This window comes from Misgurnus anguillicaudatus, chromosome 21 (assembly GCF_027580225.2).
Source record: "Misgurnus anguillicaudatus chromosome 21, ASM2758022v2, whole genome shotgun sequence".
Classification (NCBI taxonomy): Eukaryota; Metazoa; Chordata; class Actinopteri; order Cypriniformes; family Cobitidae; genus Misgurnus; species Misgurnus anguillicaudatus.
The window spans coordinates 13,362,603-13,387,810 of record NC_073357.2 but is presented as its reverse complement, the minus strand read 5'-3'; the positions used below and the strand labels follow the sequence as shown (position 1 = coordinate 13,387,810).

General features: G+C 37.8%; 1 protein-coding gene across 1 annotated transcript in view; it reads left to right on the top strand.

Moving 5' to 3' along the window:
* The first annotated feature begins 4,919 nt into the window (after positions 1–4,919).
* The window catches only part of LOC129436283 (protein mono-ADP-ribosyltransferase PARP14), a 40,051-nt gene continuing 19,762 nt past the window's right edge, over positions 4,920–25,208 (top strand). Inside the window, exons 1-11 of the mRNA XM_073859663.1 lie at positions 4,920–5,144; positions 5,291–5,418; positions 6,661–8,163; positions 8,257–8,493; positions 8,612–8,833; positions 9,145–9,202; positions 9,949–10,089; positions 10,251–10,310; positions 15,226–15,403; positions 17,924–18,105; positions 18,299–18,705. Coding sequence (XP_073715764.1) covers positions 4,976–5,144; positions 5,291–5,418; positions 6,661–8,163; positions 8,257–8,493; positions 8,612–8,833; positions 9,145–9,202; positions 9,949–10,089; positions 10,251–10,310; positions 15,226–15,403; positions 17,924–18,105; positions 18,299–18,705 — 3,285 coding nt within the window. The 5' untranslated portion in view covers positions 4,920–4,975. The remainder of the gene's footprint in view (positions 5,145–5,290; positions 5,419–6,660; positions 8,164–8,256; positions 8,494–8,611; positions 8,834–9,144; positions 9,203–9,948; positions 10,090–10,250; positions 10,311–15,225; positions 15,404–17,923; positions 18,106–18,298; positions 18,706–25,208) is intronic.

The following is a 25,208-nucleotide window of genomic DNA, read 5'->3' as shown; positions in this document are numbered from 1 at the left end:
CTTGTTGTGGCTAAATGAGGTAGTGGAGGGAAATAAAAGTGAAATACAAATATTATCAGAAATGCAATAACCTGAAGCATAAATCCTGCTATTAAGTGTTAAATCATGTGAGAATCTGTAAATGCCCTAATGTTAAATAAGTACTTGTCCAGTTGGAAGTTCTCCATCAACATGATACATCACCACCTCCTAAGGGCCATACCCTTATTGGAAAATAGGTGCATACTCTTAATTACAAATGTTCCAAAGTTCATGGTGAATTCAGTGACGTTGTGAGAAGGAAATCATACTATCTGAGAACCTAGGCTAGACTTTATAATATCATGTCTGTTGCATGCATGTTGTGTAGAGTTGTAAAACACAATCCTTTGTTCATTAACCCTAACAATACAGTGACTGTAAAGAGTAGAACAATATTCAATATGACCTTAAACATGACATATATAATATTATAAAGTCTAGCCTAGGTTCTCAGATACTGTGACTCCCTGCTCACAACGTCACTGAATTGACCATAACTATTCACCTGAACATCATTATCGCTATAATCCTTGAATATCAAAACATAGACAACACATTTTCTGTGTTATTATGTTCGGTTCAGGAGATATGATTCAAAATACATAATTCGGTTTTGGCGACGTTAAAATAGTTCGTAAAGAATGTTAAACAGTAGCACAAACACAAGAAAAACAAAACAGCTTGTAAAAACAAAACATTCATTCTTGTTAATCCACTTCTTTCGTACTTACCGACATCATCTTAACTTCCTCGCGTGATGCGTGATCTAGAAGTTTTACCGCGAAAGAGGCAGATCTCTTCTTCTTCTTCTTCGAGCTTAAAGGCTCGCATTTTTAAAATAGCATTACCACCATCTACTGTGGGTAATGGAACGGGAAGATCTCGCGTGGTGGACCGCAATTTAAAAGGGTATAAGACACGCCTCCTAATACAAGACACGCCTACTACAACTGACGCCTCTGTCTTGCAGGACGCAGACAGATACTGTTGGGTTTTACAGTGTATAGTATACTACAATACACCAGTTTACTGTAGTAAAAACTAAAGTATACTATGGTCTTTACTACAGTTTATCAGTTTACTACAGTTAATATGTAGGGGTGACCCCGAATAGTCGAAGATTCGATGCATCGATAGGAGAAGCCTGATTCGACTACCAATGTCACAGTCCAATTGTCGCAGATGTGTTATGAAATGAGGATCATTCAATTGTGGCCGTACATGGGTGCACACATTATCTGATTTCACATATAACAGCTTTCTCGCAATATATTAATACAGCATATTATGATAATGCTGCAAATAGTATGTGAAGTAACAGCTTTCAATAAATATTTTTAAAATGCGTTAATAAATCCAACATCCCCTGTGACCGGGCTACACGGAGGTTTCTTCGTTAATAAACCATTGCCTCTTTGTTTCTACATTTAAAAGACAAAGCTGGCAATTAAATTATGGCTATACTTTTCTATTCTTTTAATATTTTATTTTATTTATAAATCACTCTGGGTTATCTGATTTAACTATTTGGCTTGTGTTTTGTTTCTGTGCACTTGAGGCATTTTGCATATTTGTTCTGCACTTTGTTACTTCTGACCTTATTTTATTAAAAAAATGTATCTATTATGAACGTAAATTCTGATCTAATTTAAGTCTGTAAATTTTGGATAGCTTTTCGTTGTATCGATGTTGCACTATTGCGTGCTGGCCATGCTTACGCATGTAATTTAGCCGAACGGGCTAGGTGCTCTGCGTCTTATATTTAGGAGTTCATCAAACTAAACATTAAAAAAGGATGTTTTTCGATGGGTATAAGTTTTTAAAATGTATTTATCATACATTTTGGTTATCTTGTCAAAAGTGAAACTACAAAACAGGTAAGTGTTTTTTTAAATTTTGGTGATGAAACGGTAACTATCTGCACCGAACCTATTTCTGCCTGACACGAATGTCTTTCTTGTGATTTAATCTACCGGTGTTCACTTTCAAATGATATCAAAGAGATTCCTGAAATAAATAATATCATCCGGTCTTTCTGTATCTAAAGTGAATACAGAGATTATCAAAGCCAGAGCAAGCAAGCAGGTATTTCTGTGCTAAATAATAACGCGTAGTGTCTATAAAATCATTAATTTCAGTGTTTTTCGTGTTATAAATTAACGTTTAATGAATTGTAAATAAAGATTAGTTTTTATCATTTACAGTCACAACCACAAATTATTTGTCATTTCTCATTTGTCGGGTTTTTTTGGTCATGACTGCTTTGACGAGCTATATCTCCAAATTAAATAAAAACACTTAATTGTAGCCAGGGTTTCCAAGGCAGAATCACCTTTGTTATTTTTTTTTAGGTTTCAAAATGTATTTTTGTGTGATGTTCTGTAGATCGTAGCTTTAAAATGTTATGAGGAATAAATAAACAAATGTTGCCTTATATATTTTACCTTAAAAAAATAAATGCATCGTCAGTTTTGTCTTCGTTCATCACTTGAAAGACAGTTTTGGTCACTTTAACAGAAAGTTGTTTATGTGTGCTGCTTGTGAAAGAAAATAAAAGTTACCAATTTGTACTTGGTCTGGCCCCCTCCCAACCCATGCACACAAACATAGATGATTTGACTATCGGTCGACTGTGGAAAGATTAAACAATTCTGATTCGAATATGTAAATCCTTAGTCGAGGACAGCCCTAATACTATGGTATGTGTAGTAAATACTATAATATACTATAATTTACTACAGTTTACTATAGTAAATACTAAAGTATACCATAGTATTTTTTCATGTGGGACAACATGCACAGTTTAATGTGAAAATAAAACGAGTGTTCTCCTATAAAATGATAAGAAATTTGTTGCATCTATGAATGTAGCTTAGTACTCCTTTTCTGTTCCTGTTTGTCCCTACTTGTGTACTTGACTCTGTTAACAACAAATACAATCTCTAAAGGCTTATCATCATCAAAACAACAGAGTGAATTTTTGACTATGTAGTGTGTGGGATCATGCAGTATGAGCACAATGTGCTGTATTTTTTATATAACACAAGCTTTGCTGTGTAACATTGTCTGGGTGATTATCTGAATTGGGTGCCCTTTAAGTCCCCCCAAACTTACTTCGAAGATTTTCAATTACAGGAAATCACAAAATGCATTTTAACGCTGTCAATTAATAAAACCAGGTGGCTTTGCATTATAATGCAACAAAAAATGCTTTTATTTTAATTTATAGATATGGGTTGCCTAAGTAGTAGACAACAAGCATGCTTGCATGTCCTCACTAACCATCATTACATTTTCATTGAATATTAAACAAATAAAAACTGCAATTAATGCAAAATAGTTACTGCTAATATAATCATATGTGGATTAACTTTAACTAAAATATACATATGTATATAAAAATGCATTATATGAAATTGCAATATTTCAACCCCGTCACGCCATACTATTTACCCCCCTATAAAAATAACAAATCAATCTCTGTGGCATCACACCCAGAAAGTGATATCACACAAGTCTCTTGAAGAACATGCTGCAAAGAAAGGCAAGTGTCAGAATCTTTTCTTACATTTATTTAATGTTTTTCACTGTCAGATCAAGATTGTCAGGCTCAACATTTCAACTCTGTTGTATTACTAAATGATAGTAAACAACGGTTTAAGAAGAATTAAATAATAGTTTTGCAAAATATTAAACTTGTATAATTTCCTAAATGCCATGTGATGCTACTGTCTTAGTTAAGTACGGAGTTACAGCTACTGTTAGGCAAAAACTTCAACCCCGTCACATTCAACCCTGTCACATTTTTATTATAACAGGGTTGAATCGTTGTGATGGGGTTGAATATTTGACACTTTTTAGTAGAGTACTCAATTGTAGACTGGCATTGGGGTGATAAGCAGCCCCAAACTTGTTATATTGTGATGTGACCTGTTAGAAATAATCGATTATGGTATTTTATGTTCAATAAAACCAAATGGAAAGATTGATTGATGTTTGTGATCAATTAATCCTTAATGCTTTTGATTTAATGTTAAATACTTACTAAAATGTTTGTTTTTTTGCCAACTTTATTAAAATACAATTTTATTGAATGTGATATCATTAATTTTACAGGTAAGAAATCCATGCTATATTAAATAATGATCATCACTTCAACCCTGTTATCATTTTCAACCCCGTTATGCTGAGTTCAACCCTGTTATTTGATAGTTTTATTAATATTTTGGTGATAAAATACAACTTAGGTCAATGTTTGTTTTGCTGTATGCAGAATTTACAGGACAGTCTGAAAAAAACGAAAGCCTGATTAAATTCTAATGTTAATGCATATTTTGTGATAAGATATGAAGACCAATGTTAGATAAAGTTTTCGTGACCTGATTTGGTATTCAAATGGTGAGTATTAAAAAATAAAATTCTACATGCAATAAATGATATCAAACAAGGGACATCTCATTGAAAAGCTTCTACAAGAATTTACTTGAAAATCTTTTTAAATCATATTTAAACAGGGTCCAAGTTGTCTGTGACGGGGTTGAACTCCAAAACAACTTTCAGTAAGAAAAAACACTAAATATTGATTAGAATTTCATGCCTGAGGTAGGAAAATGTATTTTCTTAAAGGTTTGACTAATCCACTATCACATGAAATGATCAAAAGTATAACTATTTAAGGTATATATTTAAAAAAAAATATGACCCAAAAGGCACCCATCTCAGAGAATGACTCGTCTATTCATTTACTGCAATCTTCACTGGGTATTGTGCTTCAGTGTTTTTTGAAAATCATTTCCGGTTGGTAGGCTTTGTGAGTCATTTATTTTAGCTCTAGACAACTAGAGGAGTGGCTACGGATATTGCGGTGTGTAATATGATCTACAATAAGTAAAAGTGAAAGTATAAAGGCACTAGCATCATACATTTCCGAGCTTAACACAACAACCGGTTCAAAATGGAAAAGTACGAGCACGGAGTGTTTTTTAAGACAAAAAATCTTTCAGATACTGAACTTAAACATATACATAAATACTTTCAAATCAAGAGACGGTCTGGAGGGGGTGACTGTGAAATCCTAAAAGTAGATGCCAACAAATACAAGATATGTTTTAGGGAGAAAGAAGGTAAGCTAATTAGTGTTTACCTCCCCTTTTCATCTTTCCTTCAACCAGGTCACGGTTCATGCTTGTTAAAACAACTATATGACTTATTTTAGATTTAAAACACTGTATTAATTGATGTACTCGTCAAAATGCTTTTGAATTTAAAGCCCAGGAAAGAGTTCTGAGACGGGAAGATCATGTCATCAATTTACCTGGGCAAGACAGTATTTGTGTTTCTTTAAGCTGTGACAATGTTGCTGAAAGCAATAAACAGCCTCAAGCATCTGGTCAACAGGTATGTTGCACAATTAAAAGCAGCTGTATTTATATATGTTTGTTTAGCTCATATTTGATCCAGGACCGCAACTATGACTTGTTTTTTTTTTTTTTTTTTTTTTGCTGATACAATGTGGTCAAACCTGTTTTTCCAGAAGGCGAGAGAGAGACTTACTTTCTGTTGGTTTAAAGTAAATGCTCCCAATAATTCTCGGAAATCACACACCAATAAATACTAAGTGCACCATTGTGACTACATATTTTATTTTATTCATTTTATTAAATCTTACAAAAGTAAACATTTGGTTCTCTGTAATAAATTCAACACTTGTGGTATGGACAGTGTTGGTTAAGTAACTTAAAAAAAGTAATTAATTACTAGTTACAAATTAAATCTTCAATCATGTAATTAGATTACAAATTACTCTCTCCAAAAAGTTTTTAATTACTTATTACTAATTACTTTCTAAATCCTATTTAGTACATGATACAAGGTAAGGCTTGAAATAGCTCGACAAAATAATGTATAAAAGTACATCAATTATTCTGGACCCACTTTAGGGTCCAATTCTCTCTATTAACTAACTATTAACTACTTTTGCCTCAATATACTCCAACTACTGCTTATTAATACTAAAGAAGTTATTAATTTTAAGTATTGATAGAAATGGGCAGGGATAAGGACGTAGAATAAGGTTTTGCAGAATCAGGCATTAATATGTGCTATTAAGTATTAATAAACAGCCAACATCTCATAAATATTAATGCTAATAATCAACCAGTTAATAGTGAGAATTGTAAACTTAAACCATGTTATATCCACTATTGTATTATAGTATATAATTGTTTTAGAGTGCATACACAGTATTTTCACTATTGTATTATAGTATATATAATTGTTTTAGAGTCCATACACAGTATTTAGTTACAGGTATGTGGTATGATAGAACAGAAAACTTTATCCTCCACATCATTTGTAGACACACCCCTTACTGCTGATTGGCTACAAGTGTGTTTTGGTACTCGTCCAACACTTTTCCCAAGCGTTTTTCAAATAGCACCTTCCCCACCTTTAACCTAGATGGTGAAATGACGCCTATTGCTTGCTGGGTATTGTCAGAGCTTTTCATTTAAAATTCTTATTGTAAAGTTCTCACTACAGAATTTTTGTAAAATACTTGTCCTCCTTATGCATTACAGTTGTAGGAGCCATATTTAGATAATTTATTCAAATATTATTTATTATGTTGTTGTTTTATAGGCATCTGCTAGTGTTAAACAAACAAAGAAGGTTTTTAAGTTGGAGCCTTATCTGCTACGTTACCTCAGTGAGTGTACACTGGCAAATTCAATCTTGGAGAAACGTTTGTCTCTGCTCTCCAGCACCTTCCAGATTGACATAGAGTCTGAAGAGTTAGTGGTGGTAACGGACTCAACTAAAGATGGCTATTCACTAAAGAAATTGCATTTTGCAATTGAGGAAGTGGTAACGCAAATACAGAAGAGCTATATCCTCCACTTTGAGGTTGAGAGAGACAGACTTGCAGTTCTGCAAGAAAATTCTTTCCTTTCCAATGAACACATAAAAATCTTTCATGAAGGAACCTTAGCTGTTGTGGTTGGAGAGCGTGAACAAGTAGACAAGATTACAAAGTATGTTGATGCCTTGCAGGCCAAACAGATGGATCAGAGAGTGTGTCACATATCTGAGAAAAAATATGATCTAGTGAAAGAACAGTTTGAACAGAACAGGAAATCTAATTTTCCTAATGTTAAGATCAACCAAGATAGGCCAGGCATTTTGATTTTGAAAGGTTCAGAGAATGAGGTCCATGCAGGTGAAAAGGAGCTTTTGAATTTAGTGAGCGAGATCAAAGATAAAAGGATCCCATTGCATAACACTCTTCTTACATTCTTGGAATCAAGTGGTGTTGTACAGCATTTCCAAAGACGATTTCAGCATAGCCTCCGCAGCCCAGTTATGCTTGAGAATGCAGGTTCAGATCTCCTTTTGTTGAGTCTTTCTAATGAAGCACTATTGGAGGCTGCTGCTGCAGTGCAGAGAGACCTGCGCTTTGAAACTATGAGCTTGGAAAACACTGAAGGACAATCACCTCAATTTATTAAACTGAAGGAGGCTTTGAGCAAAGCCATCCAGCAGGCCAATCAACAAGGTGTTAAAGTGAATGTTGACTATCAGCATAGAACAGATTCAACTGGCCCTAGAATCACTATAGATATTGTGGGCGACACTACTGAAGTTTGTAGGCTGAAAGACATTGTATTAGAATACAAAAGAAACCAAGAGAATACTGTTCAAACTGTACTTCTTCCCATGCAAGAGATGGCAGAAGACTTCTCTGAGATTTTGTCATTAGTTGACTTGAAGAACAGTACAGTTGAAATAAATCCAACATGTTTACCTTCCCCATGTGTCCACCTCATAGGACCTCATTGTGAAGTCGACAGTTTGAAGAAAAAGCTTGAGACAGCTCTTAAGAGACTTGTCATTAAACGATACAAAGTGGAGGGCCCTGGAGCCCAACAGTTTTTTAAAGGTGATGACAAGAAGACTTTGCAGTTAGTAAAGAATAGTTTTAGGGTACAAATTGTGCTCAGTGATGAGACACAAAGAATTGATAATGTGCCCAATGACACAAGCTGTGTCAGTCTCCAGAATCTACCAAATACTCCACAATCAATGCAGACAGATGACAAGGACATCAACATTAAAGTTGTGGTTGGTTGTCTTGAGGAACAGCAGGTAAGACTGACTACCTTAAGAAGGTATCTTACTTTCAATTAATTGCGTTACCTCTATGCACCCATTCTGAATGTTATACACCTTTTAATGCAGGCTGATGTGTTTGTTGCTCCGATGATAAAAACAAACTTGACTTCAACCGCGATCGGCTCATGCTTGTTGCGTAAAGGAGGACAACAGTTTCAGAGTAATTTCAACAATGCTAAGGGACAGCTTTCACTTACGCCTGGAGATGTGCTGGAGGTCAAAGGGACACCAACGTTAGAATGTTCCAAGGTTTTCTTCATAGAATGTCTGCCCAAAGGTGAACAAAAGGACAAGAGTGATGAAGTAAGAGACAGACATTTCTATAGTGTTGTGATCAGAAAAGTTTGGTAAAAAGACTGAATGGGCAAATGATTATTAGTTTGCCGATCACTTTAGTATTTTTTGTATCAATTTGTCACAGGCACTACGTAGTGGACTGCGCAAAGTTTTTGCACTATGTGAGCAGCAGTCCTTGGGTTCTGTTGCATTACCAATAATTGGACCTGGTTTGGCAATGTCAATACCTGTCAAAGATGCTGTTAATATTCTCAACAGTCAGATGATCAGATTTTTATCTGGATCCACTGGCTCTCTCCACACCATCAGCATCATCATTATGCCTGATAATGTTCATTCTGAAGAGGTAAACGATTTAAAAATGTGGTTTATTAAAGGCTATGAAATGCACAGATTACTCAGAAATGAAATAACCAATCCATTCAAAGTTCCCACTAGCATACAAATGGGTCATAAGATAATAGTTTATATGTTAGTTTGTTCTTGCTTAGCCAATTTGTATTCAGTACAGGACATGATTTGCATTAATTTTTAAATATATGAATATTGGGTATGTTTTTGGTTCTAAAGAAGAAAGAAAGCCATATGAAGTTTGAATAACCCAATGAAAATGACAACATTTTCATGATATTTACATTACTTTTAAATGTTTTGCAGATGTTCCAAACGATCTGTGGGGATCTAAGTGTAAAAATGGTGGATGACACAGGGCAAGGCAAGAGTTTAGAAATAAAATATGACATAGAAAGATTACAACCAACCAGTGGCAGTAACACTTTACAAAATAAATCAGTGACTGAGAATAAAAAATAAGCCATCACATTATAAGCCATCAAAATATTAGTTTGTTATAAAACTTTGTCAGCTTCTGCTTATATTCTACAAGTACAAACAAGAAGTAAACTATAAAATATTACACAAATGCCAACACATCCTCATCCCATGTCGTCAATATTTGGCGACACTTGACCATTCGTCGGTATGTGGCGGGGAGGGTGTGCCTTTCGCGTTATTTTTTGACGAACTGGGGACTTCAATACTATTACGTCCGTTGCATTCTCTTTCCTGTTTTCTTACCATTTTCGCGTCGGTTTAGGGTTAGATTACGCAAAATTAAACAGTGTACGCGAAATTAAACAGTTGTCACCTGGCGTTGGGGTTAGAGTTAGGTACGACAGTTGTCACCTGGCATTGGGGTTAGAGTTAGGTTTGGGTAGGGATGTCATTATGTAAATCTAACCCTGAACCGACGTGAAAATGGGTAGAAAATAGGAAAGAGAATGCAACGGACGTAATAGTATTGAAGTCCCCAGTTCGTCAAAAAATGACGCGAAAGGTATACCCTCCCCGTCACATATTGACGAATGGTCACGACATGGGGTGAGGATGGGTTGCAAATGCAGACAAAAAAAGTGCAGACCTACACAGAGATTCATTGGTTTACATACCTTGTCCACACAGCTCTTTTTTCATTGACCTCTGACCTCGATGAGATCGTTGTTGCAATAGCTGGGATTCAACTCCATATAGTGTTTGGTGACATCTCCAATGAGACAACTGATGTCATTGTCAACACTACTGACTTTACAGACCTCCAGACAGGTTGACATTTTTTCATAATGACAATTACTGTAAATATTTTAACAAATGTCTTAAGACAAATGTGTTTTTCATCAAATAATTAAAGGTAGCCTACTAAATGCTAAACTGTTTAGATCATAAGAGAACACCCTTTGGCTCTATCCAAATCTTTTATTTCACAGGAGTGTGTCAGGACATTCTCACTAAGGCAGGATCAGAAATCTTGGTTCAAGTGAAAGGGGGTGAGCAAAATATGCAGTACTACTACACATTATACACATAACAAAGTTGCAAATATTTGTGGAATTGGTATCATAATTCCCGTGTAAATAGAAAAATGCCTCAAAAACAGCTTGATTTGTAGCTTGAGAGACAGAAGAAACATTTTAAACTTCTATTCCTGAATGGTACATAGCCTTAACAAAACAGTTTGTATAAAAATAACTTCATAAAATCATTTAAAGGGGCCATTGCACAAGACTTTTTTAAGATGTCAAATAAATCTTTGGTGTCCCCAGAGCACATATGTGAAGTTTCAGCTAAAAATTCCATATAATTAATTTATTTTAGCATGTTAAAATGGCCACTTTGTAGATGTGTGCAAAAATGTGCCGTTTTGGGTGTGTCCTTTAAAATGCAAATGAGCTGATGAATTATTATAATATTATTATAATAACAGCTCCTTATGACATCATAAGGAGAGCCAAATTTCAACAATCTATTTTTTTATGTGCTTGTAGAGAATGGTTTACCAAAACGAAGTTACTGGGTTGATCTTTTTCACATGTTCTAGGTTGATAGAAGCAATGGGGACCCGATCATAGCACTTAAACATGGAAAAAGTCAGATTTTCATGCCATGGCCCCTTTAAACGAGTTTGTCTTGAAAAGAAAGCGTACTTCTTGTTTAATTATTTAATTTTGTCATGTTAAAACATCTTAAATATGTGAAATCAACTCTGTGAAAAGACTACAAAGTTTTGCAGTACAGTACAGTTGATGTAATAGCAAAGTGGTTATCAAACTTTGTATAGGGCCCATCTTCTTTGTGGCCCGCCAAAGAAAATGCATAAAATATTAAATAACTATATTATATAATATTAAATATAACATTAAACTTTTAAACTTACAATTTTACTTAAACAACCTACTAAACCAGGGGTTCTCAAAGTTTACATTCAAAGGTCCAAATCTGAATTCTCATCATAGGTCCAGTAAAACTTTGTCAAGCATGGTAATAACTTTATGTAAATCATTTGTTTATATAACAAATTAACACAAGTAGTTTGGAAAAAAGTATTCTCTATTAAAGTACATTTATAACAAGTGTATTTTGCATCTAAAGTAAAAAAAAAAACATGAAACACATGCAATATGCCAAAAGTAACCAGGTGCAAAATACAGAGCAACCTAATTAGAAAAATGTCAGTTTGTCTTCCATTAGATCATGGGTCTTCAACCGGGGGTCCGTGACGGAACTGCAAGGGGTCCGCCAAATGATGTTTAACGACAAGCTATTTTTTGCTTAAAACAAAATATATATGTACAAAATGTTACATGTCCCCTTTAAGTTGTGCACGTGCGTGGCCGCATAGGTTTGAAGGCGCGCGTTCAGTTTAGACAGCGGACCAAAATAAAATATCTAAAGATTATAAATGTCCACTCAGGAAGCAGCAATAGCGACAGAAAAGTCATCATAAAACAGGTAAATCTTATGTGTGTCTTTCTTTCAGAATGTCATTTTTAGAATCAGTGCGACATGTTGTTTCATCTATATTTCTGAACTTGGACGGCTGTTTCACGCAGTGTATTTTGCATCTAAAGTAAAAAAAAAACCATGAAACACATGCAATATGCCAAAAGTAACCAGGTACAAAATACAGAGCAACCTATTTAGAAAAATGTCAGTTTGTCTTCCATTAGATCATGGGTCTTCAACCGGGGGTCCGTGACGGAACTGCAGGGGGTCCGCCAAATGATGTTTAACGACAAGCTATTTTTTTTTTTTCTTTCAGAATGTCATTTTTAGAATCAGTGCGACATGTTGTTTCATCTATATTTCTGAACTTGGACGGCTGTTTCACGCGGTTCAGATTTAAAGCGCTAATTCAACAGGCAAATGACACCACACAGCGTCGGCATTTTAAACTGTGACAAAACTATCGCTCGCATTTAAAAACGAATGAAACGCGCGCCGTCATGGTTCTTTGTGCAAGTCCGCCTCTTAAAAAGTTGCCCCAAAGAGATGCGCGCGGACTCGTTGCATGTTGTTCTCCTGAGTCTGATATTAAGCTATGCAGTAAATAAACCTGCGTTACTCAAACTCATGACAGACCAACAGACCTCTGAATTATAAAGTAGCACAACCTCCATCCCAACCAGAATAGAGAGTCTTTGTGCCATTCACCATGATCAGTCATCTTTATAAACTGAAAGCCCTTGTCCAATTCACAGTAAAATGAAAATCTATTACACTGCAAATACCTTAAAATAATATATTATTATTATTATTATTATATTAATATAAAAAATAAATCTACTTTAACAAAAAAAAATTATGCATGTTAATATAGTATGGCTGTGTGACAATATGGTTTGTTTCTATTTATAAAACAGTTCCAGTCCTTGATTCTGATTGGTCATCAGTTGTACTTTACTTCACTTTGCGTTGTGCCTAATACGAAAAGGCAGCCTCTCGTACCTTACTGCTTACTTAAATATCTCTGTTTTACACATTTAGTATCAGGGGGTCCCTGCTCCATGCCTCTCTCATCTAAGGGGTCCCCGACCCAAAAAACGTTGAAGAACCCTGCATTAGATGCATAAACCGTGGCAAAAAAAGTGTGGTTGGTAGACAGAGACACTCCTCTAAATTAGTGGTGCACCTATAAATTGGCCGATGATGCTTGCTATGTTTCTCAATGAATTACGATGAAATGCCGCTACATTCAAAAGCCGCTCTCGTGCAGAAACTTAATATGCGCTGCAGACTTTTTTCTTTCTTTTTTTAATGCGCTGCAGACTAAGAACCATACACACGAAGCTATGACACGCAGCTCTAGGAAATGTCTTAAGGATATATTTATATTGCTGTGCTTCAAACCTTTTCAGGTATTTTCATGATAATAAAAAAATATGTATAATGATTATGTTTGATGATTGTTGCTTTTTCAAATGCGATTTCAGATTGATAACCGTGTGTCTCAATCAGCTCCCTTGTTCAGTAGTCAGGGCACTGATCAGGGAGTCGGCCATTTTAAGGGCTGTCTCAATCGCAAAATCCGTTCGTTCCCTAAAAATTCCCACAATGCAATGCAAAAACCAGTGAGCATCGATGGTCTCTATGTTCCCTAACCGGAAATCACGTGACCTTCTCTGAAGCTCGCCAACCGAACATCACGTGATCCAACTCAATAAACTTTATGAAATGTTACAGAACTTTTATAAAGACAAACGTTTGTTTTAGTTGTAAATATAAACACACATTGCTACACAGTAAGGGACCACAATCTACTCAATATTTAAAATAATAATATTTATTTAAAATTGTAAATATATTTATTACATTTAAAATTTAATTATAGCCTCCAATTTTATGCACAGATATGTAAGAGAGTAATGACAGCATTTTCACAATGTACTGTTTTTAAAATTAAGTCAGAGAAATTTTGGTTTTGCCGGTTGTTGATGAGTACAGCTGTGAATAATCACAACGCGCTTAAGCAGCCACGTGACAGGAAAATAAGTCAACATTGTCCCAATGTGAAGTGAGCTAGGGTCCTTACCAGTGCCCGAACCTGTGTACACGATATACTGATTCACGACCTCGGGAGCTGGGGAGCGAATTGAGACACACGGAAGGACTTACTGATCAAAAGCCGTAGTACATGAAATAGATGTGAATAATTTATGAGTGTGATGGCTACAGGGTCACACAGTAAAATTTTTTAATAACTTGTTTTTGTCAGGGTAAGAAACACAAACACAGATTCAAATGCAGATATGACTTTTATTTGCACAATAAGGAGAGAGAGAGGAGAATGCTGATAGAAGACAGGAAGAGATCCACTGCTTGGTGACAGGGTGAGAGTTCCACTGCTAAATAGCAGAATGTGTGTTCCGCTGCTTGGTGACAGGGCGAGAATTCTGCTGGGCAAAACCCACTGCTAGAGTCTAGACGAGATGTCCACTGTACGTAGACAGGGTGATGATTCCACTGTACGATGACAGGGTGATGTTTCCGCTGTACGATGACAGGGTGATGATTCCGCTATACGGAGACAGGGTGCGATGATGACAGCAAAGCAGGCTATAGAGTATCAGTAACACGCCGCGGATGGTCAGCATACACCGCTGGACAGCGACAGTTCTGAACAGGCGGAGAGAATGTCCGAAGCAGAGTGAGTCCGCGGTGAAGTAATCCTGAGGGCAGAGAAAACACACAGAGCACACCAATCAGCACAGAACGACACAGCAGAGCGCACAGATGACAAAATAAACTACGAAAACTAGAACTAGATAAAGGAACAAAAACTGGACAAGACTGGGACGGCGAAGCACATAACATAACGAACTTGCAGAGAAACAGAGGGAGGATGAGAATTAAATAGCCAACCGAGGGAGAGAAAATTATCATCAGGTGTTGGACGCAGGTGAAAGGAATGAAGCGGGAGGAGGACCACCCGAGTGACAGACGTGCACGTGAAAGCTGTCAAAACACACAGACACATGACAAATCCCAAAGCAAAGCAGTCGATCAGATCGAGATCGTGACAGTTTTATTTTCGGACCAGGAATAAATCTTAAATATTCTCTTAAATCTAAAAAGAAAGAAAAAACTAAACAAATGGTTTACAAGTTAAATATGGATTTTTAAAGTAGCAAATGCACACATTTAATCAATCACATAGAAATGAATATAAAGTGTATGCGCATCCGGATCAAATTCCCTTCGGAGCCGGACCGGAGTCGGGACTTTGAGAACCCCTGTACTAAACTATACAGTGTGTTGTTGGTTGGTCACCTTATTTTTCATAAGTTTGATTACACAGAGTTTCTGATAAATTTATATATTTTATATAAAGCGCCCCCTGGCACCATCTTGCTGCCCCCAGTTTGAGAACCACTGTATTAGCACTATCTCTTATGTGTTCTGCAGCTCAGGTACAGCGTGGACAAATCTTTAAGACCCAACCAGGAGGCTTCCCATGTAAGCAGATCATGCATGTATGTGGAGAGAGGGATGCCAATGTAATCAAGACCTTGGCAAAAGAAATAGTGATTCAATGTGAACATGGCCACTACCAGTCAGTGGCCATACCAGCTATATGCACTGGTAAGTTTTTAAGTTTCATCAACTAAGTCAACCTGATATGGGCAGTTAAATGCATTTTGTTTTTATCTGGCAATTTGCTTTTATTATCGGTAATATATTTTGTCTGATGATTTGTGAACCCTGCATTCCTGTGAGGTCCACAAGAATACAAATTGTCCCATTGTAGGTTTTTTTAAAGTGTGCATGAGTAACTGTTACGGCTTCCATTAAGCCGTATCGTTGGAGAATTTATTAAGGGTATTTAATGCGTGATAAAATGGTCCATGCAGTCGGGAATAGGATTAAAGATAGCTCTTTTTTCCTCAATATTAACATTATCCAAGAACAACAGTTCATAAACCATATCTTCAAACAGGCATAACATACCCCAAACAATGAAACTTAACTCCCTGCATGCTACCAGACCTCACATTAAAAAAAAAAACGTATGCTTCGCACCTGTCTGTCATTAGACTGTGCTTAATTATATAGGTCGCCATGGTTTCTATGATGAGAATCATGTTATAGGTAAATAAGAGGTAAACATAAGACATACATTAAATTAAGCACAATCTTTTGTGCATGTGCACAAGGTATTTTTGCATCAGATTGTGTACAGCTTGGCTAGGTCAGTTGGCTGGTCTTAGCTGGTTTAAGATGGTCCTCCCTGGCAAAGCTGGTCTTTCAGCCTGGTGAAGATAGAGTTTTAGCTGGTCTTAGCTGGTGAGTTAAGGGGATCGCACACCGGCTGCGCAGCTCAGCGCCCAGCGCCGCGGCGTTCTAAAAAAATCGAACATTGTTTTCTATGAGTATACGCACACCGGCGCCGCCAGGTGGCGCCTGTCCGCGCCGCTCAGCTGTGACTCAGGAAGTTGCTCAAATCCCTGTCGCGCCACACAGCGCCACTCACATAGTTTAACATTAAATAACATCATATTTGTCCCAAATCATTAACGATTAACATTGGCTGCTAACGTATATTTTACATTTTGAAGTAGACGCCATCAGACGAAGCTTGTGCTATTTAACGTGCACTTCCGGTTTACAATACCTTCGAGTTGTCCTAGACGGTTGTCCTAGATGGTTGGTCTTCCTGCCTTACTAGCCAGGACAAGCTTGGCCATCTTAAAAAGTAGCCCAAACCAGCCTGCTTCACCAGTTAAACCAGCAGGGAACTCATTAGCTCACTCTTTTTGCATAGCAGTAAGTTATGCCTTTATGAATCTCTTATACAGTTGTTGTCAAATGCCCAAATAATGGTATAAAGTAATGTGGTATTCACACCAGACACGGAAGAGGCGCAATTGTATTGAGAAAGAGGAGTTATTTACATGTTAAGTCAATGTAAAGACAAGAAAAGGCATCCTGCGGCGCTGCAGGATGCCTTTTCGAATTTTGATGGATATTCGTGCTGCGTTAACCAATCAGGAGCTTGCTCTAATAGTCACGTGATTACAGGGAGTGAGCACCCATCGCAAAAGCCCCTCCCATGATGCAAATTTCCAAGTGAATGTCTTTAATCACTTGAACTTCACTTGCTGCTTTTACGCGTGAATGAAGCGCGTAACCTCAAAATGGTCAAGCGGCTGGTGTGAACACACAGTAGGTCCTTTCGGACACATTTTATAAAAATATATTTAATCTCTCTTTATTTTGTTTAAGTAAATTACTTAACACTTAATATTACAACGATAAATACTCATAAATAGAAATTTTGTTTAAAAATTCCCCTGCACATTAAAAAGACAAAACGTTGCAATTTTCACAGTAAAAGATAGCAGATCAGGTTTTTTAAAATGTGGTTAAGAAAAATTATTTTGTTTTTAATGATCTTAGGTATATATGCACAGACATGTTATGATTCTGTCAGCCTGTCACAGTAAATCATAGTTCATGTGGCAGGATCGTGGTGGTACCCATGTTTTGTGTGGAAGCACATGGCCTTTTGTTTGGGCTGTCTCCTTGTCTTGCGCTTCTGCCGCCTTGTTTCTTTGTTAATTATTTATTATTAGTTAACTCTCCTCACCTAACCTTCCCACGTTATGTTGTTTAGTTTTCCTATTTACGGCCCCAGTGTGGTCTGTCCTGTGCTGAATTGTTTTGGTTTGTTAGATCTGTTGGTTTGTTTGACAATTCTGTCATTGTTAAATCAAGTAATCTCGTCATAGTCTCATCATTTATTGTCATCTGTTTGTTATGTAATTGTCCCTCATGTTGTGCTTTTGTTTAACTTTGTGTTAAATAAAAGTTTTTTGAGTTCAACATTTACTTACACTTGGGTCCCGTTTCTCGTAAATCATGACACAGGCATACATGTTTTTTATTGTTGGAGACTGTATCTCACTTTGACATCTCATTAAATGCCATGACTTGACACATTATTAATCATACAAAGATTTTACAGCTCCAATAAAAAGTTCACCAAGTAAATATTTAGGTTTTGTATAGCCTAATATCTTACTTTATCTAATTAGAAATACATATGAATAGACATGTTGACAACATAATTGTGCTTGACTTAAATTTTTGGCTTGTGCACTGGAAAAGGAGCTATGGACCCAACAGAGGTGGCCAAGTCCATTCTACAGGGAGTAAAGGATGGTGTTCAAGGAGCAAATCTTCAATATCTCAAAAATATTCGCATCATTCTGCTAAAAATCAACATTTTCCTGGCATTCAAAGCAACGGCACAAAACATCTTTGGCATTCATACGCAGTTTTCAGGTGAAGATAAATCTGTTTAATGTTATGACAGGCTATAATTTATATAAGATGTATCTGTCTGAATAATTTTATTCAACTGAATTTATACTAGACGTGCCTTTCTGATTCTTACTTTTTTAACAATGATGTGTGTACAATATTTTCACAAGTCAAATAATTCACACTCATTGTCAACAATGCATACCTTTTTCAGTTCCTGGACCTCTTGTACCCACCCTAACAACCACCAGAGGGCGCAGCCCAACCAATAGACCGAGCCGATCACAGTCTTTACCTATACAGATCAACCGTAATTTGCTTTTGTCTTTGCCGGTCAGACAGGACAAGGCTGAGTTTCTAGTCATTGGACACAGCACTGTTGACGTGTCAAATGCCTGCAGAGAGCTTCAGCATGCATATGAGAAACAGTGTTCTTCCCAGTCTTTCTGCTCTGAAGACATTGATTGTCTCAGTGATGGTGAGGTGGACCAGCTGTGCTCCAAAGTCAAGTCACTGCACCTGCAGATGCAAAACACCAGCTCAAAAGAATGGGTAGTGTTTGGCCTGAAGGATGGAGTAAATGAGGTGGTTGGTCAGCTACAATGTGGACTTCGCAAACAGGTCAGTAATCGTATAAATTGTACCATAACTTAACGTGTAAGTCTTGTTGATTTACATATTTACATTTAGGCATTTAGAAGACACTTTCATTCAAAGCGACTTACAAAGATAAGGAAACAATCAAGTGATTTGCCATAGGGAGGCAATAATACAAAAAGTGCTTATACCAAGTTACCAAGGTTTTTTTTACAATTCTGAAACAATACTTGTTTAGAGAGAAGGCGAGTAAGTTAATTATGATAGAATAGGTGTGTCTACAGTCAGTATCAATTTGTCAAGAATATTTGGAAAAGTTTTTTTAGTTGTTCAGTTTTTAGTTGTTTTTTAAATGTAGCGAGAGATGTGGCTGATCGGACTCCTATAGGAAGATACTTCCACCAGCAGGGAAAAGTGCAGGAAAATGAGCGGGAGCGCGATTAAGTGGCCTTTTGTGAAGATAAGACAAGGCACCGCTCCTTTGCTGAACGTGAGGTTCTGGATGGGGTGTAGGAATGCAGGAAAGTGTAAAGGTTTGCTGGTGCAGTGCCAGTGAAAGTTTTGTAAGTGAGCAGAAGTGACTTATACCTGACACTCGCTATAATAGGTAGCCAGTGTAGAATGATGAAGAGCGGTGTTACATGAGCCCTTTTGGGGTAGGTTGTAGATTCATGAGCAACCTGTCACATGCGTAATGACAAAGGTAATTTTGTTGAGTTTAAAAGCATGAAATCCTTACAAGATGTTATGCTGGGAGATGGTTACTCAGTTAAAGCAACTGGATGTGGAGTTGTTCATTTGAAAATGACACTGCCTGAGGGTAAGATGAATAATGTGCTGTATATACCACAGTTGTCATATAATTTACTGAGTGTGTCAAGGTCAACACAATCTGGAAAAAGGGTGAAATTCATAGAGGACAGACGTTATATCACAGATACATGTCAAAAGCTTATTGTACGGCAACAAAGAAGGCTAAAAGTCTTTATTATGTGAACTGTAGGAAAAGTGAACAGAAACATGAATGTATTGAGAATCTAGTTGATTGCTTTGACTTTGATATCTCAAAAGACATAGACTTCTGTGAATCATGTACAAAAGGAAAGCATCATCACAGCAAATTTACAAAAAGTGATCACAAGAGAGTTGTGGAACCACTTGGAGTAGTGCACAGTGATGCACAGATGTGTTTAAAAAAATAGCAGTGCAACCCCAGATTAGTCAGCAGACCACCAGCGGTGCTCCAGAGTAGGGATCGATCTATATGGATTTTTCAGTGCCGATGCCGATTTTTGTTTTATCAGCCTAAGCCGATGACAGGCTGCCGAATTTCTTGAGCCAATATTTGGAGCCGATACTGCTTTTGCTCACTGAATTTACATCATAAAAATGAAATGATGATGCCAAATGTTACAAGTCTCAATTTTAAAAAAGTAACATTTATTGAACGTAAAAAAATATGTTTTATAAACAAGGTTTGGGAGAAGTCGATCAGTCAATGAACACGGCTGGCTCTCGATCATTAAGCAATGAACACGGCTGGTTATCAATCACTAATCAACACAACAACTTAGTACCAGCCCTATAAATAATCAAGACTCCTTACCCTCATTCTCCGGAATTATCGCAAACCCACCTCCACCCCTTCACCTCACTACGTACATTTAGCTCAGCACCAGGGATAACCCGGGTCAGGGCACGCCCCAAGCCCGGGGCTCCTTCCCCGGTCAAGGGACGAACGTTCCGAACTTGGGGGGGTATTTCCCGAGCTCGGAAACCTTCGCCCCGGGACAGCACGCCACACACGCATATTAGCAGTCCCTATTTAACAAATAGTAAAAACAGGTGAGGGTGCTATGGAACCATGAACTGCACTCTCCACAATGACGAGGAACTGTCAGCAAAAATATTGATTTCTAGCACTTTACTAATACAAATATATATAGGGGTGGTTTCCCGGACAGGAATTATCTTAAACTAGGACTAGAGTTTAGTTTAATTAGGAAATAAACTAGTTTTAACAAACATGCCATACTAAAAACATTACTTGTGTCCATTTTTTGGCAAAACACAGGGCACTGATGCATTTTAAGATATGTTAAAAATAGATGTTTTTAGTTTGGACAGTTCTTACATTTATTTTAGTCTAGGACTAGTCTAATCCATGTCCGGGAAACCGCCCCATAGAGATGTGAAATAAAAACCCACTTTGTCCAGCTACAGTATGATCAGCTGTTAGGCCGAGCTTTCGATGTTGTCATGGAAAGGTTGGTTGTTTTTAGTCACATGACCTTCAATCGCTTGTGGCTTCCAGCACTCTGCCTGTAAATAATGGCGTAACCCGTGCTCTGCATCTCATGCTGTATGAGATGAAACAGATGCACGCGCATCAACTCGTAACTGTAATTGCGACCCCGTCCTCTTGCATGCTTTCTATGCTAAATCAATGGTATGCTTTGCTTCATTGCTAAGTGAAATACTCGCACTGTATAGCCCTGAAATATAAAAAAATTCAACTTATTTTGAACAAAGGTCTTCAGGAACAGGTCTCTAACCGGGGGTCCGCCAAATGATGTTTGACCACAAGCTATTTTTTGCTAAAAACGTAAAATATATGTACAAAAAACCGTTACATGTCCCCTTTAAATTGTGCACGTGCGTGGCCGTGAAGCGCGCGTTCAGTTTAGCAAGTGAACCAAAATAAAATATCTGAAGATTATAAATGTACACTCAGGAAGCAGCAGTACCGACAGAAAAGGCATCATAAAACAGGTAAATCTTATCTGTATCCTTCTTTCAGAAAGTTATTTTCGAATCAGTGCGACATTGTCTAATCTAAGTTATATTTCTGAACTTGGACGGCTGTTTCACGCGGTTCAGATTTAAAGCGCTAACTCAACAGGCAAATGACGCCACACCGCATCTGCATTTTAAACTGTGACAAAACTATCACTCGCATTTAAAAATGTATGAAACCCCCACCGTGATGGTGCTTTGTGCAAGATTCATAGTCAGGTTGAAATCCGCCTCTCAAAAAGTTGCCCCAAAGAGATGCACGCGGACTCAATGCATGTTTTCTCCTGAGTCTGATATGAAGCTATGCAGAAAATAAACCTGCGTTACTCAAACTCGTGACAAAAAACGTTGAAGACCCCTGCTCTAAAACATGCTTTATTCCCAACACCAGAACAGGTTGTATTAATGGAAAGGTGATTAGAGAAGATACTCTAAAGCATTTGCCACCCGGTTGTCACAGAGGTTAGGGAGTGGCCAGCTCAATCCCCTGATCTCTACCCCATTGAAAACTTGTGGCGTGACATTAAAAATGCAGTTTCTGAAGCAAAACCTAAACATTGACAGAAACTGTGGATACTGAAATATCTGTTTATAGGTGCCAGAAGTCGGTTGGCTTAATTTGACACAGATGTGCAGCAGTTATCAGGAACAATGGTTATGCAACTAAATATTAGCAATTTAATAGTTTAAGTGAAGTTAAATCTTAAGAAATTTCTTTAAGTGTCTACAGAAAAAATGCTGACACTGCAACTTTTTAACAGCTTAATGTTAATTTTCTTTGTTCCCTTAAAAGAACAAGACAGACTTGATCAATTTGGTTAAAGCTTTGATTACACATTCAATGTGTAATGTTTTCAATACATTTAAAAATAAGAAAATAAACTCTATTTCTAACACTTTATTCACTTTTATTAGTACACTACTTTTTAACACAACTGTATATGGGAAAATTAATGAAAAATCCTTGAGCAGAGTAGAATACTTCCTGACATTCATTGATGAGAATACTCATTATGTATGGTTGTATGTTCTGAAGTGGAAATGTGAAGTTTTTCAGAAGTTTCTGGAATGGAAAGCCATTGCAGAAAAATCTACTGGAAGACAACTTAAAGTTTTACGCACAGATAATGGAGGTGAATATATTTCATTGGAGTTTTAGAAGTACCTGAGGAAAGAAGGAGTTTAACATGAACTCACAGTACCAAAAACTCCTGAACAAAATGGAGTAGCTAAAAGAATGAACGAAATGTTGATGGAGCCAGTAAGATCAATGTTAGCTGATACAAAGCTACCTCAAAAGTTTGGGCAGAAGCACTGTCAACAGCTGTGTACTTGAGGAATCGAAGCCCAACAAAATTGGTTGAAAAAAATGACTCCTTTTGAGGCCTGGACAAGTAAGAAACCTGAAGCTGATCATTTATGTGTATTTGGATGTACAGCATATGCACATGTCCCCAAGGATGGAAGAAAGAAACTGGATTTCAAAGCCAGGAAATTTATCCTTTTAGGGTATGGAACAGTAACAAAAGAACATTGCCTTTATGATCCAAAACTCGCCAAAGTATTCTACAGTCGAGATATTATATTCAATGAGTCAGAATATGTAGTTGAGAAGGAACTTGTGGAAGATGAGGTGATATAGAATGGGGAATTTGACTGTCAAGAACCTCACAATGAGGAGATTATTGATCAAGAGATCATTAAAAGATCAGCAAGAATGAGAAAACCACCAGACTTTTATGGAGAATAGTTAACACTCACTAATAACCAGACAGCTGAAAACTATGAAAGAAGCATTAACCAGTCCAGAAAAAGCACAATGGAAGGAAGCCTTGAAGAAAGAAAGAAAATCACTGAAGACAATGTGTGGATATTGGTAGAGCTACCAAATGATCAAAAAGCAGTAGGCAGTAAATAGGTGTTCAAGGTTGATGCTGATGGAACGTTTAAAAGGCATTAAAGCATCCCTAGTTTTCACAAGGTTGTTCACAAAAATTTGGATCAGACTTTGATGAAACAAAACTGTGTCAAAACTAGAGGTTTTCACGGGTCCACTTAGATCTGAAAACCCAAGGTCCGACCCGATTGGGTTCGGGTCTAAAAGTTTCACATGTGCCTTGGAGACGGGTTGGGTACAATAATAGCAGCATCGGGTCTCTGGTCATTTAAAATCAATGTGTTTTTGCCGAACGGACCGGACTCTCTCGCGTGTGTGTGTGTCAATCTCCTTTTCAAACCTCTCATCTGTTTGCCAAGAGTGCTTCCGACAAAAACAAATGGAGCAGCTCGCCAAATTGGTTGCATGTGGGTCTGCCGAATGCAAACATTTCAGTGCCATTTACATTTGGGTCGTCGGGTAAAAAAAAATGCCAAATGAAGCAAAATCCGTAACAGGTGTGTGCGATGACGTGGCGATCGCTGATGGGGCAGTTCACACGCTGGAAAGAGTATAAAAGAGGCGTGTAAGTTACAGGAAGTGTGATTGTTTGGAAAGGAATACGACGGATGGATCGGTGTTTGGATACAGAGGCAAGGCGAACAGGCAGAGCCATTTGGAGGATTTATGGAGTGAATGAAGCGATCGGAGACCAACAATCAGAACAGGTTTGAGACGGGTGAAGTCGACAGAGATATGTACTTACCTATGGTGTGTGTGCTATGTTAAAGGCCAAGTGGAAAAGACAATCGCGGGACAGAAATATAAGCAGCACTGCTGGGCGTTGGGTGAGTTGTCTGGGGAGAACCAGAGACGAAGAAGAGAGGAGATCAATAACCAGGAAGTAGTGAGTACAGCGGTTTGTTTACATTGTTGTTTCATCTGAAGAATGGACATAATTACCTGTGTTGGAGTGTTTGACCCTTGAGTAGCGGCCCCACCGTGGATGACGAGACAGGTGGGTGAGCCGAAGAGTTACAAGGCAACGGATATTACATTGTGGGTTTTACGGACGCCAGCTGAATACCGGCTGTGACAGCAACCTTGAACTTCCGCCGGGGCGAACCACGACCGAGTGCAGAGTACGGACCTTAAAAAGTCATTGAAGTGTGTGGAGTGCAGTGGGTGAGTCTGTCTTTGACGTGTGTGCACCGAAGTCTTGCAGTGCTGTGCTGTGTCTCTCGTTGTTTATATTCGTCCTCTAGGTCAAGGAAGTCCCAGCTAGACGTTCATGTGAGCTGCTGTGGCGGTAATCATCATTGTACATCTCCCCACGTGTAAGTCCAGGCCTTGTGTTCAGCCAGGAGGCAGTGTATGTCGGCTAAGGTACTGTGGGGTAGACCATACCATTGAAGGAGAGCATTGTAATTTTCATCTAACCACTGTGTTGCATACCTTGTGTGGTGGAGTGAGCTTGGCCGTCCGCTCTCAGATCTAGGTCAACAGCATGTGTGCGCCCGGTGTGGCGGCTCTACTTGAACCCCCCACGATGACTACATCGGCCGTAGTCGGCCCAACGAGCAGTAACGCGGAGCTGGTAGAATCCCCTGCCCCCCCCAAAAACGGAGTTAAGAGGTGACGTATGGGTTTCCCTGTGTACACTCACCTTGAAGTTCTGTAGAGTCAGAGCTAAAACCTATACTTACTATGTAAGCCCTGTAAGCCACGAATAGCTGATCCAGCGAGGAAAGAGAGCATTGGCTACAACGAACTAAAGTTACACTTACCTCGTAAGGCCTGTAAGCCACGAATAGCTGATCCAGCGACGAAAGAGAGCATTGCCTACAACAAACTA